At 49.8% G+C, this 19,204-nt stretch overlaps 1 protein-coding gene across 3 annotated transcripts; it reads right to left on the minus strand.

Annotated features, from left to right (window-relative positions):
• Positions 1-221: 221 nt before the first annotated feature.
• Positions 222-14,774, minus strand: NONO (non-POU domain containing octamer binding). 3 transcript variants are annotated; one of them, XM_086469778.1, is made up of 12 exons: positions 14,740-14,774; positions 14,307-14,481; positions 11,569-11,789; positions 10,231-10,532; positions 7,972-8,067; positions 6,729-6,925; positions 6,352-6,436; positions 5,117-5,219; positions 3,700-3,742; positions 2,963-3,072; positions 2,283-2,348; positions 222-427 (listed from the first exon to the last, which is right to left on the minus strand). In XM_086469778.1, the coding sequence occupies exons 2-12, from the start codon at positions 14,470-14,472 to the stop codon at positions 290-292; spliced, it is 1,527 nt and encodes a 508-aa protein (XP_086325904.1). In that variant the 5' UTR covers positions 14,473-14,481; positions 14,740-14,774; the 3' UTR covers positions 222-289. The 3 variants fall into 3 exon arrangements, with proteins under 3 accessions (XP_086325904.1, XP_086325906.1, XP_086325905.1); XM_086469780.1 differs by lacking the exon at positions 2,283-2,348 and having other exon boundaries at positions 3,709-3,742; positions 11,569-11,762; positions 14,352-14,481; XM_086469779.1 differs by lacking the exon at positions 2,283-2,348 and having other exon boundaries at positions 11,569-11,762; positions 14,352-14,481.
• Positions 14,775-19,204: the final 4,430 nt, after the last annotated feature.

Genomic DNA, 19,204 nt, shown 5'->3' on the forward strand with positions numbered 1-19,204 from the left:
AGGCATGAGGGTCCTTGCTAGATTTTACCGTTACTGAACCACCACAGCAGCCTCCCAGAACCCAGTTTTCATACTGAAATTATAGGAATGCACCACATGAAATTTTCTAAAACCTTTACCAGTCAGACTGCACTCCGCTTGTCCTAGAGTGGCTTTACCAAAACAGGCCCTAATTAACTATTTTTAATATCTTGCCCCTGCCCCCCCCGCCCCCCCAAAGCTGAACCCTGTATGGCCTGCCAAGATTCCTTTCCTCTTTGGGGCATGTGCAGGGGGTAGCTTAATCCTGTTAGTATCTGCGACGCTTGTTAGGGCCAAAATCACCCCCTGGATTTCCTCTGTTGAAGGCAGGTGGGTTCCCTCCCATCGCTCCAAGGCCTTCCATCGCGCCACCCTGGCCAAAGCGATCTGCAGGCGGTGGTGGAGTCTTGTCATGAGGACAAATACAGAAGAGGCAGGAAGAAAAACAAGGAACAATAAAGAGCAGTTAAAAGCCATTTGGGTTGATTCGAATTCTACCAGGATTCCAGAATTCCAGGTGACATTGCTACAAACCTTTACCCCACCAATAAAGTCCCCAAAGCCCAAACACTGGACTGACAGGACCGTTGCAGGACCAAGTCTCTTTCCCCATGTGACTTGCGGCCAAGCATACTGGCTTTCAGACTGAAAGAGGGGAGATTTAGATGAGATATCAGAAAGAAATTCTTCACTGTGAGGGTGGTGAGACACTGGCACAGGCTGCCCAGAGAAGCTGTGGCTGCCCCCTCCCTGGCAGTGTTCAAGACCAGGCTGGATGGAGCCTTGAGCAACCTGGTCTGGGGGAAGGTGTCCCTGCCCATGGCAGGGGTTTGGAACTGGATGATCTTTAAGGCCCCTTCCAACCATCTCACAGACTAGTGCCATGCTGCAGAGCATATGAGTAGGAAATGCAGTCTAGGAAAGCAGAACATCACATTTCCACCATATTCCTTCACCAAAACTGAATGCAGCTGAGGAGCAGTATACTGATCCTACACCACTATCACAATCCAGGTGTACACCACACTCCAATTCCAAAGTAAGTCTGCAATACTTGTGCCTGATCATATCCTGCCATTTCCATTCCTTTGGCTCTCCCCTCTCCCAGCTGGGTTAGTGCTATTGCACAGCCTCTGCCTTCCAGCAGAAAGAATATGATCTAAGGGTAATTCATGTTGGAAGGTACCTCAGGAGGTCTCTAGTCCAACCTCCTCCTCAAAATTGAGCAGAGTCAGCTACAAGGTCAGACTAGGTTAGTCACAGCTTTATCCAGTCAGCTCTTGTAAACATCCAAGGATGAAAACTGCACAACCTCTCTGGGTAACCTGCTCCACTGCTTGAATGTCCTCATGGTGGACATGGTACTTCCTTTGAAGAAGGTACTGGAGGCAACCACTGCCTCTTTCTTCCCCCCTCCTCGGCCCGGGGCTAAGTGACTAGTAGAGCAGAGCTGCTTCATACCAGGCTCCTGGGTTCTGTTTATTCTTTGTCCACAGGTTTACAGCAATGACAAACGTATATACGCAATGTAACGGGACACATACACACCCATCACAACTGGTATTAAACATGGTAGATAACTCCATGGTATTGGCTGGTTCTACAGAACGCAGACCCAAACTTCAGTAAAACTGTCAAACAGGGAGGTCCCAGGGGCTCTCAATGCTCACTTTGCTGGCAGGGCAGGGGAGGCACTAGCAGCAACAGAGCACTCCTACCTTTTTCCCTTCCCTACAGATGGAAAATTCTGAGTAATCATGAACTTTTCCTGTAGGACACATTGCAGGGAAGGACACTGCAATCACTCCAAGCAGCTGGAGCTAACATGCAAAGTGACTACTTCCTACACTAATAAAAAGCTGGAATACATGGGCCCAGTAACTCCTAAAACCAGCACGTGGCCAGGATAAATAGTTTCCAAAAAGACTATACATATTTCTGGCCATTAGCAAAACAGCTTATTGCTTTTCGGTCTAAATGGTATTATTTCATCATAGTCATCTGAACTCACCTTCCCTTTCCATTCCTCTCCTCATTTTTCCCCTTAATTTCCTTGCATTCTCTTAACCTCAGCTGCTCCGCTGTCCCTACCACTCAGGTACAAAAAGCTTATAGTCAAATAGAACTGTTCTTTATGACAAAAAAATTTCTGTGATCAGTCACAACAGATCAAGAAGTCTAAGTAGGAAGGTTTGTAGGAAAACTGTTTATTAGACCAACTGATATAAACTGCTAAAGGAAGATGAACTTTAAGCACAAACTTGACTATGACTGCTGCTGCTTCTGCTGCTGACTGGAAGCGCTGACACTGTGAGAGGACTGATCCTCTGCATGACAGAGGAATGACAGATGCCACAGAAGCCATGGTCTATCGTAAAGCTCCACAGTAAAGTTTAAAACGAAGTTAAATATTAAAAAAATCAAAAAAGGCAAATAAATAACCATAACCTCCACTGATTCTTTGCTCTTTACCTCCTAAGCAAATTAGCTGAACTCATTTTAGCATACTCAGTATTACCATACTCATTTTAGCCTATTAGCATAGGAGATAACTGTTTTTAAAACTGGCGATGGACAGAACGTTCCTGAAAGCTTGGCTTTATGCCTGCAAGAATCTACTCTCAAAACACTGTTAACTCAACAAAGTGCTTTCCATTAAGCTGTTTAAAAAATAACTACATATTATTGCTAAGATCCTTCTAACAAGCATTTTAGCCCTAGCTATCTTGGAAGTAAAGTAAGTAGTCAGACTTGGCTCAATCTCCTGAAAATTACCAACTAGTATCAAGGCAAGATGAACTTCTGAAGATTTCAGCAGGAGTTAAGCAACAGGTCTAAGTAGACAAACAAGCTTCAACTTCAGCGGCACAGTGCTCAACAATGGAAACAACAAGATCTGTATTTAAAAGGTGCACACAAAAAGCAGATGGAGATACATTACCATTCCCATGGCTCCATCAGGTATCATAGCTCCAGGACCAGTCGCAGGAGGTGCAGCAGCTGGGACGTTGGTACCACCCATAGCTCCTCTATTGTTCATGCCAATGGTACCTGGAAAAAAACCCTGAAGAACAGTCCTGGCACACACAGGGACAGAGGTCTACTCACCACTCTGGAGCTACTAAACACTGTGTAAGCTCTCCACAGCACTATATTCAGGGACAGAGGCCTAGTCTATTAACTAGCTTTGCCTTATTACGTCAAGACAAACTGATCTTGCATTCCAGTATTATCTGAAACTACAGCAGGCTTTAACACTTACCACCTTCATTAACCACTAAGCCCCCCTTGCCTTCTCACTTGCTTTTGTACATGTGCCCTGAAACTCTAAATCATGTAGTCAAAATACAAAAATACAGTAACCAGGATTATTTCCTGGGCTCAAGGTCTAGCGCTGCCATGTCACACCAAACTTCTGAAGCACACTATGGGTCTGACAGCCACTTCAACCAAGCCTTGCGCTCACTGAACCGAGTCTTTCACGAACGTACAGTACTGCCTCACACACAAATTCTGTTACGTTTCCTGTTACTGAATGCTTCTTGTCACTGAACTGGGAGATTACTATGGCTGAATTTCTAAATAAGAAACCAATAAGACTACTCAAAAAAAGTACAGATTTTGTAAAGGAAGAAAGGAACACGCACAGGAACAAGGATGGCCACAGAATACTCTTACCTCCCATACCTATTTGTCCCATTCGCATGTCTGGTGGCTCCCTCTGGAAAAAAGAGAGACATTCATTTCAAATTATAAAAATTCAGGCTTTTTAAAAATGTAATTATGCAAATTCAATTACTACTGGGGTTTTACTACTGAAAACTGTGTAGAAAAGTCATTCCCAGGGTACATTTCAAAAGATCTGAGCTACCTTCACACAGTAACTGCTGAACAAACAGGTCTTATTTAAAATATTTCATTCTGAAAGACTTTTTCACAATCATGGTAAAACATCCAGCAGCAAAGCTGCACGGGCAGATTTTACCAAACAGCAGCACAAAGAGGTATCTGGTAACTAGATGGAAAGATCTGCTGAGCAGCAGTACAACAGATAGAATGAGTTTTGCTATTTTCTCATCATAGCTAAGAAACTTTTCCTGTTGAAAGGCAGGCAAGCTTACATAAAGACGCAGCACTGGGTCACTTGCATTAAAATACCAGTTAGTTCAACTTCTCTTTGATTAACCGAGTGTGGAGGACACCACAGATCTCCCTCACTGCAAAGCTAGCGGCACCTCCTCACTTCAGTGTGGGTACTACTTGTTCCACAGTGGGAACTGAAGAATAGATTTCACTTCATCTGGCATCTCAGTGCCACTATTTATCATATGAAGGCACTATTATTTAGAGAAACCTGGAGTTCTACTACGCAGTGTCATATGCACACATTTGGGTCAGTCATGCAGTTTTGGCCCTTTTGGTCTGATACATTTAGCTATTTTGCTTATGGACCAATTTTTCGCTAGGGCACTGAGGCCATTATATCACTTATACCACCTCAACAGTACTAAAGCTGCCTCCACAATAGAAAGTTGCTGGCGCTGGAAATTAATCGAGAGACAGTTCTTTATAGAGCTAGAGATACTCCTATTAAAAGGCAGGTTACCACGCATTTTACACTACAAGAAGATGCTCAAACAACTGAATTTAAGTACAAGGAACTACCATGCCTGCAGCAGTGCCTCAAATTGGGATCATCTCATCTAAGCATGACTAAAACAGACTGTAGGCTAGGGATATAGCAGGGCATATGACCATAACAGGGGGGCATATGACCGTAACAGGGTTCTGCAGCAGCACCTCAGGACAATACATCTTTGTTACTGTTAGAATAAAATTAGCATATACTCTTCTGCACAGTAAGACAGCTAGTGAGGGTCCTACATGAACAGCAGGGGGACAGTAACTGGAGTATTTATACTTTCCAGACCAAAATGTACTAAGATTGGAGGGAGTCAGTAATCTAGGGCAGAATGCACTGAAGATGGAGTCCCTCAACGAACAAGCTGAGCATTCATAGAAAGCCCCATGCTGTGGAAAGGCAAAAATCTCATGTCAGCGTTCAGACGTAATGGGAAGGTAAAAGCACTCATACCGCATCTGCAAAATTCCCTTTAAAGCCTTCCTGCTGGCGTCTCATCATCTCTTCTTGCTGCCTTCTCATTTCCTCCTCACGGCGCCTGCGTTCTTCCTCTTGCCTGTAAAAAAAGGTCCAAGGATGCTCAGCACAACATACACCAACTACTTGCATCACAGTATTGCAGTGCTGCCCAATTGGTCTTGTTTGGAAACCTACAACTTTAAGCACATTATTTTGCTGAGGCTCTAAGGTACCTCATGGTGAAAACAGAAACACGCATGCACACCAAGATATTTCCAATACTTTCAATTTTAAGGAGTTCACTATAAAAACCAACATGAGCACACCCCTGTGTGTGTCTCATAAGGAGCAGCTGAGGGAACCGGGGTTCTTTAGTCTGGAGAAAAGGAGGCTGAGAGGAGACCTTATTGCTCTCTACAGCTGCCTGGAAGGAGGCTGCAGTGAGGTGGCTGTCAGTCTCTTCTCCCAAGTAGCAAGAGACAAGACAAGAGGAAGTGTCCTCAAGTTGCACCAAAGCAGGTTTAGGTTGGGTATTAGGAAAAATTTCTTCACCAAAAGGGTTACCAAGCACTGGAAGAGGCTGCCCAGAGTAGTGGTTGAGTCACCATCCCCGAAGGTATTTAGAAGGACATGGCTTAGTGGTGGACTTGGCAGTGTTAGGTTTATGATTGGACTCTATGATCTTAAAGGTCTTTTCCAACTGAAATGATCCTAGGTACACAGCAGCTCCCAAATACACGCTGACTACCATGCAATACAATGCATACAAGCCAGACAGTTCTCCAGCCCCTCCTGCAGAAGTAGTCTGGAGATCTCCCTGGAGCTTCTCAGAATGACCCTGAGACAAGGAAGGGCTGGAACAGAGGGAGAAATCTCTGAGACTAAGTTAGCCCTCAAATGAAAAGACAGATGCTAGAATGGCGTTTCTCAACCTGCAGCACTGAAGTCACTGAAATACTGCATAGAGTCCGATTTTTCTATCTGCCTTGGTCAAGGAGCTAAGCTGAGACATAAAACTGTAAAAAAACCAAATACTAATCTGTGGAAGAAACTGCTAATTCTTCCATCTTAAACCAACTTTACACTCTCCCTATGAACAAAAAAGCCCAAAGTACCAGCCACAACTTAAGTAGTAATTAAATTGTCACACTGAACCATTCGGTGCACTGAAGAAGCGTTTCATTCCATAATACTGTGGATTCACAGCATTTCATAACCTGTCCTCCTACCTGAGTTCCAACTGTTTACGTTTTTGTACTTCTTGGTTATGCAGTTCCTCCATTCTCCTCAGCTCTTCCTGGCGTCTCATTAGATCTGTAAAAGACAACAGCAAAAAACCCAAACTCATCTCCCATGCCACCTCTTACCAATTCCTGAACTAGAACCATAACACGCAAGAGAATAAGTTAACAGAGGCAAGAGAATAAGGTAGCAGAGCCTCCACCAATACAGCAACATCTTCCCATTTGCTGCTACCATGCTTGGTCACAAGTCAAGCAGCTACACCGTGGTTGACCGTCACTGGGCTCTAGCAAGTCTGCTGAGCTACCCATCCCTGGGTGTTGCAGGGCCATGTTCTGATACTGTATTTATCTTTGATTGGTACCTTGCCGCATCAGCATAACTTGGTGCTCATGGCGAGCTGCTTCCATTTCCATTTCCAGCTTCTCTCGAGCTTCCTTGATGTTCCGGTCTACTTGTTCTTGCTGCTGCTTCTCCATTTCTATTAGAGCCTTCCAACGCATAGCATATTCATACTCAAAGCTGCCAGGCTGTGCAAACCGAGGAGGCTGCTCACGCTCCCTGTCAAACAAGGAAGAGCTAGTCAATGCTTCAACAGAGCAAGGAGGAACCAAGAAAAACACATTTGTATATTAAGTACAATGGCAGTTAGAGAAGCATTTCTCAGTGCAACAAACAAGGAATCACTTTGTCTACTACTTTCTCATAAATAGCTACGCCCGAGATACCAGTTTGCTCCTCAGGAACCATCTTATTGAAAGGAGAAACTTCGGTAGAGTCCTCCTGCAGGATTACTTAATACGTGGAAACCCTGTCCTGTCCTCCTCCATACAAAAGCAGTGTCACTACTTGTTAAGACACCCAAAGATTCTGGGTAAAGACATTTAGAAATACTCTTGAAAGAAACAGCCTTTGTTCCTACTGCACGTCTTATGGGCAGGTCCACTCCAGAAACAAACACTGCCCAAACGTGTGTGTTTATTTCACTAATCTGTGCAGCCCCTGCACCCGAAGAACATGACTATTCCTAATGCAGCCTCCCAGCTCCTGAAGCTCTCATCTTCCTTACGTGAAAAATTAATGAGCTCACATGGTTTACCAATTCCCACTGCTCAGATCACATGATACCTACTTACACTGGGAAGCCTTCAAAGACTGTGGCCTTATACCTGGATAGATCTACGATCTCCTAATGATATTCACATCATTCCTCAAATTTTCACTGTGGGTTCAAATCTGTTTCCTCTACAGACCTTCTGTAATACTTAGAGCAAGTAACTTATGTCTTTGCTTCAGCTTCTCACCTAAGCAATAGGATCTCTGTCAAGCTGACGTAATTTTTTGTTCCAACAGCTGAAACAGACTTATGAAAAATAAGTGGAGGCTACCAGTCTTATCCAGCAGCATGGATCCAGAACCACTGCTTTCTTTCAGCTAACTATGGCAAGAGAACAGCATATGCAATTCTCTTTCCTGAGTCAGGTCACATTTACAGGAAAAAAGAGGACCTTTAGTAGCACTGATGAGCCACCCTCCCAAGACTGAGGCACTAGTCACTGTGCTAGTCCACAGCTAGTCTCATCTCCTGTGGCATGGCAGGCACATACTTGTGATATTGCTGGTTTTTGATGACTAGTTTCTCTGGTAGTCCCTCTTCATCATCATACTGATCCATGGGCTCCACAGTGACAGGCCGAGGGAATCTGTATAAAAAAGATAAAGTGCTTTCAAGAAAATTCAAGAATGAGCTTGCAGTGTAGGAAAGCACGTGTGCTGTGTCTGAACGTGTAAAATACTGCTTTTAGCACTACTCAAAGAAATTCAGAGCAGTTGGGGATCTCAACCAAAGTGAAACCAGAAACCACTTTGAACACTTTTCTTTCTAGAACAGAAGCTGAACTGTTAATCAAAATCCTTGTTGAATCCAAATGAAAATTGTACTGAAAGAATACTTGCAGTTACTGCTTCAAATTAACAGCTTAACTGGAACCTGACATCTCCCAGTAGATCTACTCAGCATGAAGTCTTGCAGTCCCTAAAGTCTGTTTTTCCTCCCTCTCCTTCCTTGCTATATGGCCAACCATGGACTGCACAAGTCCTTGTACGCCTTTTTATAGCTGCTTAAAGCAAAGAGTAACTACACTGCTCCTCACTGGAGCTTGCTGGCTGTACCATTCAGTCATATTCCCCTGGTGAGACCACCACGTGCCATTATTGCCAAGGGGCAGCACTCTTCAAGTGCCTGCTGGGCCCTGTCTAAACTCCCCCCAAGAAATTCACTGGTGCACTTCACAACACAGACACTGCACATGTGCTTCCATCCTCCTGGTTTCTGCATGCAGAAGAATATATTCAACAGAAGTGTCCCAAATCTCCAAATTAGCTCTCCACCACAGCACTGACACTGCTCATCCTCAGCACACAGCAGCACCACAGGTTCTTGTCAGCTCCTCAACTCCATTTGCCAGAGCTGGGGAAATGGAAGAGTGATCACACTACGCCAAGTGCTGCACAGACTCCAGCAGGAAGGCAAGATACGAGAGGCTAAAATCTCTCTCTCCTCAGCTGAAGATCCACAATGTAGCTTTTCACTTCAGTGTGACATGCTCCGTTATTAATAGCCTTACTTCCCAATGTGAACTAATTCCAACCAGTTTATCTAGCTGTTACCGTCATGAACTAGGACAAACCAGAACAAATTTAATCAAAACCAAATCATAACTGGAAATAAGCAACGTACTGGTTTGCTGTCCTAGATCTCAGAATCCAATGCACCGACAGCTACAAAAAGAGTGAACGTTACCCTCGGCTGCTCTCAGTTACACACTGGTAGTGATTAGTTTTGCATGATCACTTTTAAAAATTTGTTTTCATGGTTCTTTCAGGATATAAACTTCTGAATGAGAAAAAGCTCCCCAACAGCAACCCTCCTGCAGAGCACTACACACTACGCTGATTATGCCCAAAGAGTCTCAGGAAGAAAAACAGATACTAAGAATACCTGTTTTTTGAAACTGAATGTGCTTTTTGTATGGCTGGACCATATGCAGGCCTCCAAGAAAAAGGAGAGAAACGAGAAGCACAAAACTTCTAAAATAGAATTACTTTAGAAACTAGCAATATAGCCTCTATTTCAGGAAGTATATTCTATTCACAAATTCTAGATCCATGCATACAAGAAATACAGTAATTTTTATTTCTGGGAGATCAAAATTGGCTCCCTCTTAACAGTTAGAGCAACAAGCTGTGCTCTGTGGAACACATCTAGAATTAGTCATTTACTTGAGCAAGTCCACAGAAATATGCAAGACCATGCTTTGCTGCCTCATGATATTCAAAGCACAAGGAAAACAGTTTATTATGGTGAAAACTCCAAACAATCCAATCCATCTGACCAGCTTCTCCAACAGATCCCATGTCCACAGTGGCGGATCAGCATTCCATCCCAGCAGTGCATGCTGCTGAGTGGAGTCTCATCCCAAGACTCGCCTCTGAAGCAACCCAGAGTACACAATTAACACATTTGAGCTTCGTTTCCAACAAATTATATGGATGGTCTCTGAAATAGCTCCTGCTTCTTAAAGGTTGCTTTAACTGCCCTAAGAAGGCTTTACCAAGAGCTTAACAGAAGTTTTATGCTCTTACCCCACTAGCAGCTTCCCACAAGAAAGTTTTCAGACCTGAGTTTCAGCACAGATTCACTCTTGTTGGAACAAAGCTAAGTAATCCCTGAGCAAACCACCTACCACCTCCTGCCCCATATCTCATCCGTCCCACTCTGGTGTTAAGAAACATTGCTCACAAGCCAGTGCCACCCATCAACCTGCACACATGTCAGTATAGCACTTCTTGCCCTCCACACTTACGTAGTTAGCAGGAAAGACCCATCACTACATCTATCCAGGGCTTTCCTAGCAGCAGGCTTCCCTGAGAACTCCACAATGCCTTTCCCAGAGGATCGTCCTCTGTCATCCACAATAACCACAGCCCTTTCCACCTGGCCAAACACTGAGAAGGCTTCCTCCAGGAGCTCATTGGACACAAACTGAGGCAGGTTCCTGACTGTCAGTGATGCGCTGTGGCATGCAAAACGCACTCTTAGCTGCTTCCCACGTAGAGGCATGTTGTCTAGTTCCACCTTTGCAATCTCTGCCAGAGTGCGAGTTTCCTGAAGATAGAAAAAGTTATCATTATCATTAAAACGCTCAATGCAGTACAGAATCAGCCAGTCACAGTCACAATCCTATTTCCCCTGAGCAACTACTTCACAGACAAATAATCCTACCATAGCATGGTAAAAAGTGTCCTAACAAACTGTAGCTATTCTCTATTATCAATGACTCTAGCTGAACAGGCACATACAGAATTTGGGGGTGGTGGGGGAAGTATCAGGCATAAGCTTAATCCAGCTGCCAGTATAAACTATGCAAACAATCAAATTACTATTATCAGACATAATTATATTAAGGCTGTAAAGCCTGCCCTTTTTTTAAAAAAATAAGCAATTTTTTTTTTTTTTTAAATATCAAGATTCAACTATTAGCCAAGTCTGATACCCACAAAAGGAAATGCTGACTGTACGACAATCTATGAAAGACATTCGATGCCAGTTTCACACCTTTCCACTAATTTCTGTCGCCACCAAGCAGCTACACCACAGCAAAGCACCTCAGACTGGTGAGGGAACCTCATGCTTGATCCACTCACCTTGGGGCTTTCAGAAAGGTACTACATAAGCCAATAAAGTCCGAGAACCATTCCTCTACGTTGGTGGCTACCTCCCTCCCAGTCACACTTCAACATGATCATCTAGAGATACCCTAACTCAAGAACATCAATCACTTCAGTAATACCACAGGACAACCTACGTTCACAGAAATTCCATGTTCACACCCTTCCAGAAAAAGGAAGCCCATCTTGTCTACAATAGCATCATGTTCATGTTTGCCTTCTGTTTTCTACCAACTGACTTCAGAAATTGGATATCGCATAAATCCTACCACAAGCTGCCTGAATTCACGTTCCTTCTCAGTAACAAGCTCTAGACAAACCACTTGTAGAAGCTGATCCCATATTCCAGGTTACCAAAATCAACAGCAGGCTTAATTAACAAGGTATCTGAACATCTATCACTTTCAATTACCAATACTCCCCCAGTGTGAGTCATTGCCACAGAAACACCCCAAAGGTAGCAAGTCACTCACCAGCCTGATAAAGCCAAAGCCTTTGTCCTTGTGTATGAAGACTTCACCTGCCTTGCCATACTTCTCAAATAACTTTCTCATCTCTTCCTCTGTAATATCTGGGGGCAGATTCCCCACAAATAGGCGGCTTCTCTGGGTGAAGGTCTTTTCACCAGGTTTCCGGAAATTCTTCAGGTCAATAGTCAGGCCTTCATCTGAGGGGAATAAGGTACACAGCTGCTCTACAGTTGGGGGGATAAATTCTATTAGGTTTCATCACAGTGAACACAGAGACATAGGACAATATTGGTAACACCACCCACTCACTTTGGTCTCAGACCTCTCCAGCCATCTCTACAGCAACAACAAGATTTTATTTCAGAATGGGCCCATATTCTTATTAAAGAAAACACATGCTTAGACCTCAGTGGTCATTAACACCAGTGAAAGATAGTCTAGAGTCTAGAACTGGAGAAAAGAACAACATTGCACCTTGAAATAACATTAGAGATTTCACTCAAGTTTTGGAGATCTGGTCGAGAAGACTGACCTGCAACAAAATCAACTGTAGTCACAATACAGGATTTTGCTATTACAATCCGAATAATTATAAGAAAGTCACAGTTTGGCAAGCAACCAGAATTTTACTCAAAAAACCCCAGCCTCAGATGTCTAGAAAAATATGGAAACAAGAGGAAATTTTGCCCGTTTGACACAGCTGTCATTCTACAAGATGGGCTTTGGGTTCTAGAGTCTTGGGTTCCAAGCTGAAGAGAAGGCTGGAATAGTGAAAATAGTGGAAAAAACCCACCCCAAAGCCCAGCCATACAGGTGAGACCTCAGAAAAATTAAAAGTTCCTTACAAAAAAAAAAAAATTTCTAGATTTTGTAAGCAATGCTATACCTAACACTAGTAACCAGGACAGATTGTAGGAAAATTCTCAAATTCCCACATGCATACAATCTTTTAACCCCTAATTCAGCAAGAGTCCAGCATGATCCCGGAAGCTCTGCTACATGCCAGAGACAGGGGTACCTTTATCACCACTTTATCACCACTTTATCTCCCTGCATCCCATTTTCTTAAATGTGTGTGGAACTTCCCCACACAGGACAGCAAACCATAGAAAGCAACTCCTTTGTTTTGCAGAGGACACACCTCATGGCCACACATAAACTATGAACATGAGTGGCTTGATTCAGGCTACAAAGCATGGCAGTCACCAGAAAACGCTATCCATGCAAAGACAATGCATGCAAGACATGCAAGGACATCTCTTTTATAAGGATAAGCACACCTCCATGGCTAACACTACAAGAAAAATAAGACTGACTATATACCTACAGAAGAGCAGCGAGAATTAAGTTATCTACTTCACACAGCAAGGGCACATAAGCGAAGTGTTTTGTCTTGTGAACCTGTTCACACCATTATCAGAAGTATTTGGGGATCAACTGCAAGGCCTGTGAATACACTAGGAGGGACTTAGGCAGAGTTATACCACTATCACTGTTCTGTCTTAAGTAGATCCACTCAAAGGAGTCTGAGATACAGTCACTCACTATAAGCTGATCCCTGTGGGAATACCACAATACAGTTGTCGTGCTGTATTGATTCCAACCCGACTGGAAATGGACTGGTCTGCCAACCTGGTCTACTACCGTCTGTGAACTAACAAGGAGCCTGTTTAACAGGGCCACCTAATAAAAACATGCAGGATTTTTTTTACTAGCCCAGTATCTCTGCATGTTTGTGTCTATAGTTAAACCTGCCACTTCGACAGAAAAAAACCCAGAGGAATCATGCAAAGTGCACGTGACTTCTATAGGTTTTTGTTTTGAATAGCCAAAGTGTCCAAACTCAATCCCCCCCCCCGCAAACACTTATAACATAAAGGATGCACTTTTTCTCCCAAAAACAATAATGGCAATGCCTTGCTGCCATACTTCTAAACTATCAAGTTGGATCAATTAAGGCCCCAGAAGCCATTAATGTGTGGTGTTGTCTCAGCTCACAAGCACTCTCCTCTGTATCCCAAGTTAACAGAGCTATAGTCCACACTGATTAAGAACCCAGAAAAACACTAGATTAGAGTAACAGCCACCATCGATGTCAGCTGGTACTTGAATGATGAACTATTATTAAGTAAGGCGGGGTATCTCCTGGTCCCTCCCATGTAAAAATAGTCTTAACAGACTGCTGTAATAACATTCTTACTACAACTTTATCTTCACGTTGCAAATTTACTTTGCTAGTACTTAAGGTAACCTATTGAGAAGCCAACTGTTGGGGGACAAAAGGAAACAGAGCCAACAGAAAACAGGCTATCTTGTATTAACCGAAACACTGTTAAAGGTTCAGAGACTTCCAAACTCTGTAAGAGAGTATTTCTTGAGAATTTGAGACAAAGGAACCTCTACATCGCAGCCCAGTTTCGGGAACACAAGCGGCTTAGGAACAAATCCTACTCGAACCTATGGGAGCCACGTGCATCTTTGAATAGACTTAAGCAAAAATACCCCAAGAAACAACACAGCTGCAATTCAAACCACCGTCTCGAACAATGGAAAAACCTGCCTATTGCAGGCGAACAGCAAACGCAAGTCGCTGTTTGCTTAAGGATCCGATTTCTTATTGCTTTAAATTGAAAGAGACGGTTCTGTTTGTTTCCACCGAGACCTGTTGCACCCGCAGTGCCTGTCAGCTAACCGGGACACGAAGTTACCCTCTGCAGCGAGGGCGGTCGCTCAACGCCTACCCAAAGCGGGGCCGGGCGGCCCCCCGCGGCGGGCCCGGGACTCACTCTGGCTGTTGGCCTGCTGCCCGTTGGCGGGGATGGACGGCGGCGGATGCTGCTGGTGCTGATGTTGCTTCCGCGGAGTGTGGTTCTGCTTCTCCATGTTGAACCCCTTGCTGCCCTGCATCTTCCCCACCTAGAGGCAGACACTCCTGGTCGGCCGCGGCCCAGAGCTCGACCCCGGCTCCCGCCCGCGGCCCCCAGCCCCGGGGTGGGTCTCACAGCCCCCAGCCCCGCCCGCCCGCCAAAGCAACCGCGTGCAACGGCGCGGCGGGGAGGGCCGCGCAGGCCGCGGCGAGCCCCCGCAGAGCCCTAGCGGCAGCGGCCGCCTGGGAGCGCCCGTCCCGCAGCTGAGCGGAGCCGAGCCACGGTCCCACCACCTCCGCGGCCTCACCTAGTGGAAGACACCAGTGCTGAGGCCGATCGCGGCCTCCTCGCCCCACAGCAGGCCGGAGAGGAGCGCGCGCGCAGCCGGAACTCGCACAGGCTAACCAGGCGCCCGCCACCCGCGCTCCCATTGGCCTCCCAGCCCCCAACACCGCGCCGCCACTGGCTGCGCTCGCCGCCACTCATAGCCCGGTGGCGGCGGGGCGGGACTAGCCAACCCGGCAGGCCTCCGCGCGGAGCTGATTGGTTGCGGCGCCCGTTGCCAATCATCGCCGCGGGCAAAACGCTTAGGTGAGAGGCGAGCGAGGGACAAAGGATCCCATCGAACCACCGGAGCACGCTGCGCAAGCGCAGTAAGTGGGGGGGATGCGCAGGCGCGGCGCCGGCCGCTCTCTTTAAAGAGGCAGCGGCGCGGCCCAATACCGAGCCGTACTGCGGCGTTGTCCCGCGCATCTACTCACATGCTGCCCCCACCCCGGTGCTTGGGGCCAGTGGCGGGAGCGGCGTAAGGGGTGGTCGCTCCGCCCCTGCTTTGCCCGTCCGTTACGGCCAGTAAGCACCGGAGCCCGGGCAGACCTGGGGGAGCCGGCGCGCCGCTTCCGTCGCCGCGGGGCGCCCCGTTACCTCCCCCGCATCCTCTGGATCCCGTTCCCGCCGCCCCACCAGGCCTCTCTGTTGGGGCGGTGCTACCCCGTTGCGGGAGGCCAACCGGCTCAGCTGGCGGAACCGGCCTGCGGGAGCGGGGAGGGTCCTGCCGTGCCGGTGCCAGGAGCAGTCCGCCCGAGCGCTGGGTCTCGGGCGCCGCGGGAGCGTGGTCGTTCAGGGCCTCCCGCAGGCTTGATTCCACCGGTTTTCAATAAAACCTCCCCTTTCCCTCCGTGTCCTGTCGCACGTAACCGGAAGGAGTGCCGTGCGCCCGTGGCCAGCCCGCTCCCCGGGCGCAGGCCCCCCTCAGCCCCGCCCGCAGCGGGGAGCAGCCGGCGGTGCGCCCGCTCTTCCGCAGCTCCACCATCCCCTCCTGACGACCGCAAACCTGCTTTTCCCTCCCCTGAGCGCGGGGGGTCGCCCCGGAGCCGCGCGCCTCGGTGTGCCCCCGGGGCCCAGCCCACGCTCAGCCCCTGCACCCGCGCTCTTCCCCGCTGGGAGACAAAAACGCGGGCGGGGCGGGGGAGGGGAGGATGCAGGAGCGCCCCACTCTCCAGGGGGAGAATGATGCCCCTCTGGGAGTGGAGCCCACGGGGGGGGGGGGCAGGGCTGGGCCCATGCCTGGCTGGGTGGGGGACGGGTGTCCATTGGAGGGGGTGCCGTGGGTGGGGGGTGCGGCGGGTGAGGGAGGGGAGCCCGGGTGGGGGCTGTCACGGTTGTGGGGGGGAGCCCGGGGAGTGTGTGAGGTACCGCAGGTGGGGGGAGGGCAGCCTGGGGGGCGCGTGGCGGGGGACTGAGGGGGGGAGGAGGGGGGCCCGGGTCGTGGGGAGGATGTGGGGGGGGGGGAGAGTGGGTGGGCTGGGGTGCCGGGGGCGGGGCGCGTGCGGAGAACGCCGGCCGGGGCAGCCCCCTCTCGGGGGCGGTGCCGTGTCCCAGGCCCCCGCGGAAGCCCCGCCCGGCCGCGCTGTCACTCACCGCCCCGGGGAGACTCTCCAGCTCCAGGGAGGTGGTGGCGGCTCGTGGACCCGGCCGGGCGGCTCCCCCCCGCACGCAGGTAGAGGCTGCGGCGGCGCGGCCGGTCTGGGCCCCCGGGGGCGGCAGCGGGGCCGGGGCCGCGCGAGGCGGCAGCGAGAGGGTTAAAGGGGGTGGGGGAGTGGGGTGGAAAGCCCGCTCCGCGCGATCCGCTCCGCACTTTGCGGGTGGCCGCGGGGGCACTCAGCGGGGACTGGAGCGCCCCGTTCCGGTCCGCACGCCCCCTGCACCGCACCGTGCGCCGCTGGGGTGAGGCCGCTGCCCGCTCTCGGCTCCGCGCTGTCTGTTTGCGCGGCTCCGCTCCGTCACGGTGATCCGTTCCGGGTTTTCCAGCCGCCCGGCCGAATCCGGGCTGTTGCGCCGATCCCGGGTTTGGAACTCCGCTCCTCGTTTCCGAGGCCGCCGCCTGCAAGCGAGTCTCGCGAGTCCAGGCCCCGCCGCGGCCAATGGTAAAGCGTCCCTCGCTCTGCGCGGCCAATGGGGCGCTGCCCCCGCCCCCCCTCGGGCTGCAGCGCGCTGAGGGCTCCGAGCGGCGCCTCCATTTAAAGGGGCCGCGACCCGAATCCGGGCTCTGGGTAGAGCGGGCAGAGCAGCGCCAGGGAGCCAGGTACGAGCGGCACCGACTGCGGGCGCCTCCCTATGGCGGCATGGGAAGTGCAGATGGGGCGGTGGTGCGGCGTGAGGCGGCCTCGGGGCGCCTGCCCGTGGGGCGCCGGTGCTTGGCTCCGCGGGTGGGGGTGGGGCAGGCGCGTGTGGTGCGGGTCTTGTGGGGGCGGGGCCTACCACTCCGCGAGGAGGAGGGGCCGGCGCCGCTCCCCCCCCCCCCCCCCCCGCTGGCGACCGCTTGGGGGCGCCCTGCGGCGGGGGGCGGGTCCCGGAGACCCCACCCTGATGCGGCACCAGCCCCATGTCTGCTGGAGGGGTAGCAGCTCCCCCTCCATTTGGGACAGGGTAGACCCCGGTGCGACCCTCACCCCTACTGGGGTGAGCAGGCCTCAGGGTCGTGGTCCCTGCCGGTAGGGTGGGGAAGGCCCCAGCCTGGCACCCATCCCCGTACAGCGCCCGCCCCGGTGCTGGTTGGCATGAGGGGGTGGGGTGGGCAGGCTCCGGAGTGGGCCCCACGGTAGTGCTGGAGGCCGGGTGTGCGCCCTGCCATACCGTTGCCCAAGCACAGGCTGGGCCCAGGGATTTGTGGTTCAAGAGACCTGCCCCAGCCCCCAGTGCACCCAACCCAGCAGGGCCTGCCCCTGCTGTGAGGAGCTGTACTGTGGGGTGGCAGCAAACGGCCCCTGGCCTCCCCTGGCACCCAGCTGCCCCGAAGCTTGCTGTGCACCCCATGCTCTGCCCCAGCACCTAGCGCCTTCCTCGGCTCGCCTCTGCCTGTGTTTCGGGCAGAGGCTTTGAGCAACGCAGCCTTTATGCTGTTGTCACCACATGTAGTAATGAAGTCTGTGTAGCTCGCAAAAAACGCAGCTGCTGGGCGACCATTCTTTCCTCCTTCCCCCAGTATGGGTGGGGTGGGTCTGGACCGGGGCAGGGCTTGGGTGTCCACGAGGCTTGGACAGTGTGTGTGGATCCCTGGACACCACGCGTTGCTCTCGAGGATCAGGCCCTGTGAGAGAAAGGTGCAGCCCCACGGGGCTCAAGCTGCCTTGTGCTGCTGAAGGAGGCAAAGCCCTGATCTGCTGAAACCTCACAAGGCCAGGCTGCATATAAACAGCATGGCCGTGGCGAGCAAGGTGCACTGGGGAGCATCAGTGCCTCCTGTGTGGTTTGCAGAGGTGGAGGCAAGACTGGCCTCAGATGGGAGGATGTGCGCCAGTGGGGCTGGGAGCTGGCTGTGGCATGTGCCCTGGCAGTCAGATATGCTTGTGTGGGCAGAGGCGGCGCTGGACATGGTCTGTGTCAGGTGAGGGTGGGGGATAGGATGCTCAGCTGAGTGCTGGGGAATGGTTCCTGGCGTCTCTTTCTGTTGAGAATGAGACCTGCTTCATTTGTGTTCTTCCCTTCTCTTCCTGCTGTGCTTCAGCTATGGCTCTTGTTCTAGGCTGTAACTTCTTTCCCCCTCACTGCTGCTGCATTCACCAACAAAACTTTTGATCTGTATTTTCTAGCCTAACCCTGCCTATCCTGGGATCAAAGCTGGTGATAAGAGCATAGCTCTGTTGTTATTGACAGCCCAGCTCTACTAAACGAATAGTCACAGCCTACAGAGCTGCTGCCTGTAATGGTCAACCTGCAGCTTACAGCCCCAGTGTGCATATTTGCATAATCTCTGTTCTCTCCACACCTGCTTACATTCCTCTTACTGTGACTGCCCTTGCTTTGGAGTATAACAGTAGGTCACACCAGATTTCTCCACAGCTCTGACAGCCAGAGCAAGGGTCTGAGGCTGAGCCCACAGTCTTACTTTCAGAGCAAAGCCCCTTGTGTTATTTCTTTTATGAATGTTTTATGGTCAGTGACGCTGGGATGCGTGGCCCTGATGGACATGGATGTGCTAGCAGAAGCATCTAGTGCACAAGGGTTATGGCGAAAGCAATTCAAGGGAAGTATGGAATTGGCTACAGCTGTGACAATGAATTTGTTAGCTTTGCAAAGGCCATGCTAACAAGATTTCACTAGAATTGTGTTTAAATCTTGGTAAAGGGTTTTAAGTGTTAACTTCTTCCCCTGCTGGCAGCACAGGTCAGGAAAGAGCACTGCTTAAGACTATCTTCACCAGTCCTGCTGACCATGGGCACTGGTGGTGTCTTCTGGCTGCTTCCGGTAAGCCTGCTCTGCTGGCTCAGTCA

The sequence above is a fragment of the Leptosomus discolor genome, chromosome 9 (assembly GCF_034619465.1).
Source record: "Leptosomus discolor isolate bLepDis1 chromosome 9, bLepDis1.hap2, whole genome shotgun sequence".
Lineage (NCBI taxonomy): Eukaryota > Metazoa > Chordata > Aves > Leptosomiformes > Leptosomidae > Leptosomus > Leptosomus discolor.